This window comes from Solanum verrucosum, unplaced genomic scaffold (genome assembly GCF_900185275.1).
Source record: "Solanum verrucosum unplaced genomic scaffold, falcon-dt-bn FXZP01000218.1, whole genome shotgun sequence".
NCBI classification, from domain to species: Eukaryota; Viridiplantae; Streptophyta; class Magnoliopsida; order Solanales; family Solanaceae; genus Solanum; species Solanum verrucosum.
This window is the reverse complement of record NW_026020464.1, coordinates 551,659-558,527: the sequence shown is the minus strand read 5'-3', so window position 1 is coordinate 558,527 and position 6,869 is coordinate 551,659. Positions and strand designations below refer to the sequence as shown.

Below are 6,869 nucleotides of genomic sequence, written 5' to 3'. Positions count from 1 at the left end.
CTCATCGATGCTATTTTCATCGTTGCACCTAAACAAACATATAAGTAAAAATTAGTTGAGATGACTAGTTTTTCGAATTTGTTATGAGTTTTAGCTATTATTTGAAAAGTAATAGAGGAATAGATAGTGAGACTAGAACCCTCAAACACCTACATAAACATGACCCATAATGATACATGTTCAGAAGTCCAGAGCTTAGAAGAAATTATGGATATCATAGAAAAAAATAATGTTGATGATAAAGTAGAAGATACAATACATATGGAACCAGTTACGAGTAAGGAAACACTTCACATTTAACACTGTTCACAATTTTATGGTGCAGATCGAAAAGACAACACCGAATTTTTTGGATGCAATAAGAAAAGTTAGAGATGAGCTTCAATAAGATTTAAATTTTAACAAAAAAATATAAGACAATAGAATCATGTTTCACTAAATTATCTTAGATATATATATATATGTACTTTTAACGAATTATTAATTTATAATATTAATGGAACCATATACTAATATAGAGGTCTTATGAAAATATATTATTTTATTATTTTATCGAAATGAGTAATTTTTTTCATTGACCCAATTTGGGACCGGAGGAAAATATTATCTTAGAGAGTTTATTAATTAATCGAATATTAATTCAATGAGGTTTTACCGTAAAGGTAAGAGATATAAATGATTTTCAGGCTATAATTTTTTTATCAAACTAATTAGGCTAAACATATTCATGCACCAAGTACAAAAAAGAAAAAAAGACAAGAAAATAATTTTGTTTTATAAAAACATTTTAGGAATAAAAACAAATGGCAATAAGGAGGAATGAATGTGTAGGATACATTTCAATTTATTTATTTTTTTGGTGAAAGAAAATGGTAAAGAAATATTAGGAAAAGAAATAAATGATATTAATGGTAATAAGTAAGTAGTAAAGAAAAACAAAAAGAGTTATTTTAGAAATAAAATAAATTATAGTAGTGAGGACTAAATGAGTTGAATATATTTGTTTTTTCCCCCCCAATTTTATAGTCAACAAATAAGGTAAAATCATTATTGAGAAAATAGATACTAGTAGAAATACTCTATTTGTATATACCATCAGGCTTTTGGGCCAAAATCATTATTAATATATAGACCAAGAAGAAATAATTTTAAATGAATCATAAGTTTTCCTTAATTATCACAATCAAGTACTTTCATAGGGCTATATATTTGAGAGAATTTCACAAGTATTTAGCACAATTTTTAGACTTTTGAGCACTTTAAAAAAAAATACATTTTTCAATCTTAAAAATATTTTTTTCAATGGCCTTTACAAAGTTCTCCCTTCAATCAGTTTTGTTGTTTTGCTAGGTTTTGTTTTCCTTGTTGGCTCTTCATCATTGTAAGTCCACATTTTTTCCTATTAGATTTAATTTTTTATTATTAAAATTAATAATAAAAACATATAATGAACAACATGTAACATGTCTTGTTTTAAATGTTATTTTCACTTTTTATGTTATTATAAAATTTTATATTCTTATAATTGAATTTCATGAAATACAGGTGATGAAGGTATGAACGTTGAAGTAGAAGATAAAATTGATTTATGCCTTCAAATTCCTGGTCAACCAGGCAAATGGTGTTGTGCAACAGCTACAAAAGCATGCTATCCTTCTCTTGCTGCATGTGAAGCAAAATGTCACTAATGACAGTTTATTATAGAAAAACAATGTTGATTAATCCAAATAGTATTAGAATTTATTTTAATTAGTACTCATGAGTTTGAGTTTTATATTATTGCTATATAAGTTGATGTATGAGTATAATTAAAAGTTGTTACTTCCATTTATAAAATACAAGTATAGTTATTAGTACTTGGAATTTATCTTTCTTTCTGCCTACTTGAAATTGAAAATTTATATATTATTTCACTTTGATGTGAAAAAGAAATAATATACAAATTTGATTCTCTCATTTTTTTTAAACCTATTGCTGACAATATTTAGATTCTAATAAAGAAAAGACAAAGTTATTATTTCAATAGCTCAAATAAAAACAAGTTCTAAAGCCCAACTTTAGTAATGTAACAAACCAACACCACAATTACACCAAATTAATTAAACTATGAAACAAGAATTGAAACAAATACTTTTTATTTCAAGCAATAGGCTATTTCGAGATTCCACCTATCTGATTATACTGGACATGCTCTTGTTCAAGCAATAGACCATTCGTTGTTTAGCTCATTTTTCAATTTCATTATCTCATCCTCAGGCAAAGTCATGGTCACAATCCTTCCTTCAGAATCATTTGGCCTGTCCGGAAGCACCAACACGGTCCCTGCATCGCCTACTCCATCGATAAAGTAACTTACATTCTTCGGCCTATGTCCCTTCCAATCGAATCCATAGAGATCAACACCTTCCAGGCTCACGAAAGTCAAATTTGCTCCGTACACAATGACATCTGACACTCCATGATCTTTCTCGATGGCCTCATCGATTTTTAATCGCTCGTCAATGATCTCATTTTTAATCAACCTTGCTAATTCACTAGGATTAGCTTCTCTAATTGAGTCATCAACCTTAACCACACCAATTACTTGAGTGTTTCCTATAAGGCCCTCTTTCTTTTCTTCACTTTTTTTGCAAATGGTCACGACTTTTGGGCCAGGCCCATCTCTAATTCTTGAAATAGACTGCCAAATAATAGCACATAGTGATTCAAATGGGCTTTGAATGCCTATTCTTGATTGTAAGTGGGCCAATTTGGATGCACTAACATGGATCGAAAACGACTCCAACTTGCAACTTGCATTAGCAATCCAATGATCTTCAACCGGGTCGACCCGTTTTATGGAAAGTGGATCCTCCACAATTTTTTGTAGGGTTTGGGTTGAATTTGCTTTGGTTAATGAATGGGCCAAGTTAAGGGGCCGGGGCGGTTGGTATCCACCAACTACTTTACCCAAAAAGTTCCAAAATTCAGTTGCTGAAAATACATCTCCAAGTACATGGGCCCAACTTAGGCCCAATGAAATTCCACCACATTTGAATTTGGTATGCTACATAAATAGCCCAAGATATAAATGAGTCAACTATTAATTACCAACAAGAAAATTGAAAAAAAGAGAGTGTAGAAACCAATAATTAAAAAGATATATAAGATGGAGGAAAAGGTTATGCAAGAAATTTATATAATTAGAGACGATATTTCATTATCAAGAATCAGAGTGAAGCAACACGCACATCTGAATCTTATCTATGGCTCAACAATTCATCTGGTGATTTCACAATCGCTAAAGAAGCCTAAAAAGTTTCAATGAGAACCGTGGACTATCTTCCATGTGACTTCATAAAAAGTAATCATTAAAAAGATTGAAGAGAACGAAGCACATATAGTGATTAGTGATTACAATAATGTGGACATGAGACATTATATAATATGCTTTTCCATAAATAAGGACTTTTTTTTACTTAGAAAGTTTTATTTTTTATCTACATATAAATGATATTATGCCTATGACATCATTCCTCCTACAATTGTTGACTTGAATTTTAAACAAATTTAATGAATCTTATATATATTTTTAATCTAATATGTTTATTTAAAATATTAAAAATAAATAAGTTTGTGAAATATGTATGCCGTGACTTAGAATTAATGTTCAATCCTTCACCTCTGCCTATCAAACTCAGTCACTTTCTCCAACCAAAACAAGAAAATTTAATAGCCAACCAACTATAATAACTTAGACAAAAATAAAATAAAATACACGGAGAGTCATCTCTTTTCTATTTATTTTTTATTGATATTATTAGCGTCTCAAATTATATGTCATGATTTTAGAAAAAAGTTTTTTCTAATTAGTTTATTATTTAGAAGATTAAGATAAAATTAAATTTGTTTTCAATTTTCCTTAGTAGTAATAGTTCTGAAGATTACAAACATTTCAACTATGAAATCTTTAACACATATATAAGGTAACATTTAACGAGAGAAATTATATTTTAAGACATAAATAAGAATAAAATAGTCAATGATCCTAATTAATATTTGTCTTTAAATGAGAAACACAGTACTTGTATAATTTGAATTTGTGAGAAGAAATTCATAGGTACATTTATTACTTAACTGCCTCAACTAATTGAAATATTGAAGGAATGTCTGCCACGACCATACAATCTTTAATATGATAGAGAAATATTGCAACTGCTTGGGTGGTCAATTAATTATTATATATTTCCTCCGTCCTATTGTATATGTCACATTTTTACTTTGCACTTGCATTAAAAAATGATGTAGTTTTACCCTTCTACCTTTATTTAATGTTTTCTTAAGTCAACTTTATTAACAAATGACAAAATTAATTAACTATTCTATCAAGGATATAATAGGCAAAATCTGGTAATTTATGCATAAATTTTATAAAATGACAAGTATTGTGATCTAGCTATTTATAGAAAGAGATGACATATAAAATAGGACGAAGGGAGTATTTATTTGCAGTTATTAAAGAGTTAAGGTATAGAATCACGGGTGTTGTGGAATATTTGGAATTTTATTTTTAGCAAAAAGTACAAGGTTTAAGAATTAAAAATGAAAAAAAAGCCTTAGTAAAAACACTTTATCTTATTTATTGAATTGTTTCTGATGCAAATCTGGATTGATAGACTCTTCAGCTAGCACAAAAGGTATTGAGTTCAAGTAGGGGTATAAAAAATGAACTCAAATATAGGTAATTCATCTAATCCGTTCAGAATTTTAGGGGTAGGGCTCAAGATAATTTGAATTGGGTTCAATCTCAACACATTCAAGCCTAACTCATTTTAAGAGAATCCTCAATTGAGTCCTATTCAATCTCCAACTTCAACCCGTTTTAAAACACTTTACTAAGATATGTTCTTATATTAAAGGCATGAATTATTATCTATTTAACATCTTTTAGGATTTATCTATCCATTTGTTACTTTTTTTAAAAAAAAATCTTGAGCGAAAGTTGGAATTGTGATTATAAAAGTTAAATATCACTATGTTAAAATTATTGAGATTAATCGGGTCAAAACCCAACCCGTTTTTTATCCCATTCGAACCCAACCCATTTGAGCCCAAAGTAAACTTGGGTGGGTCAAGACCCAACCCGATTTCTATCTCAACCCATTTTAATATCTCCAATTTCAACCCAACCCGTCCATTTGACACCCCTAAATTCAAGCATTAAAAAATAAGACAAATAAATTGATGATATACAACACTTTATTCTATTTACTGATATTTTCGAAGTATGAATTTAAATTAATCGATTAACAATTAACTAAACATGAAGACTGATGATTAATCATCTACTTCTCATATTTCGTGAATAGCTCAGACATTAAAGGAAATTCACACTTCATTTCAAAAATCCGTCCTAAGTCAATTTTTTTTGTTCGATTTGAATTTCATTGGAGCCCTAGAATTTTTCTTAAAGAAAATTCTCTAAAATTCTAATCATACAGGCCCTCACCCCTAAAACCATCTCTCTTTCCTCAGTTCAGAGCAGAATGAAAAACCTCTTGATAACAAGCGTTTTATTATTTTCTTAGTAAACATATCCAACACATCATACCCCCTTTCTCTTCCTCCAAGCAAGAGTAAAAAGTGAAACATAATACTCGAGACATGAAAATGGATAACTTCTTGATAGGAAATACTTTATCAGTATATATCCTTTTAATGAGCTTATTCGACGTGAGTTTGAATTAATCGAGTCAGTAACTTCAGATAAATAATGATTTGAAAAAAAACATATATAGAGGATACCTGTATGAGGACTGGAGGTGAGAAAGCCAATTCAGGACCAAGAACTTGATTAGAAACAAGTAATTTCTCAAGTGAAGTATCTTTCATTTCTAGCCATTCTTCCAAAGTTTTATCACATTGTGCTTCAATAAACCTAGCACCACAATCATTACATTTAATATAAGGTCTCCCTGATTCTGCCCTTCTAAACCTACCATTAGTCATATAAAAATAATTGAACCAAATAAATATTGGTTCTTTTATTTTATAAATTGTAACATCTTGAAATGTTTGGCTATCAAAGTAATAAATCCCTCTTAAATAATGTAATTTCATGGCCAAATCCATGTTACTTGGCTCATAAACAACATCTTGTCCTGTTACTCTAGCTGGTCCAACTGAGGATAATTTTATGTTGTAAATTAGACCATCTTCTAATTTTGAAGACACCATTTTTGGAATTTTTTTTTTCTAAGTGGGAGTAGAGGAGCTTGTAGACAATATGGGATGTTCTTGATTATGTAGAGGATGGTTATATAGGATATTGTTGTGTGAGATACTCCCTCGGCCCACTTTTAATTGTCATGTTGCGCTTTTTGAAAATTAATTTGACTAATTTTCAAAGATAAATTAGATTATATTAATTTGATATTTAAACAAAAAATTAGATATTCAAAAACTATATGAAAAGTTCTATAAATTGCAATTTTTTTTGCATATCAATATGATGAAAAAATATATCGTAAAATGCTAGTCAAAGTTCTTATCGTTTGACTCTAAAAAAGAAATCCATGACAATTAATTAAAAGTGAACAGAGGGAGTAATAAACTAGCAATAATTTATATATATATATATAGCTCATGCTATACTTAATAGGTGCATATGTTGATAGATGATAATATATATATATATATAGGTGCATATGTTGATAGATGATAGGGTTGTGAAATGAGCGAGTTGAATTGTATTTGAGCCGATTAAAACTAAATAGAGTGAGTTGATAAATGATGACTCACTCAAATGTTATTAGGTTGATGTCAATGGGATCCTAATAACTTAATTCGCCCAATTTTTAAGAAGTTATGAATATCTAACTTATAATTTG

At 29.2% G+C, this 6,869-nt stretch overlaps 1 protein-coding gene across 1 annotated transcript; it reads right to left on the bottom strand.

Moving 5' to 3' along the window:
* Positions 1-1,989: 1,989 nt before the first annotated feature.
* Positions 1,990-6,310, bottom strand: LOC125808865 (protein ECERIFERUM 26-like). Its single transcript, XM_049488528.1, has 2 exons — positions 5,785-6,310; positions 1,990-3,046 (listed from the first exon to the last, which is right to left on the bottom strand). The coding sequence occupies exons 1-2, from the start codon at positions 6,214-6,216 to the stop codon at positions 2,198-2,200; spliced, it is 1,281 nt and encodes a 426-aa protein (XP_049344485.1). The 5' UTR covers positions 6,217-6,310; the 3' UTR covers positions 1,990-2,197.
* Between the last annotated feature and the right edge of the window lie 559 nt (positions 6,311-6,869).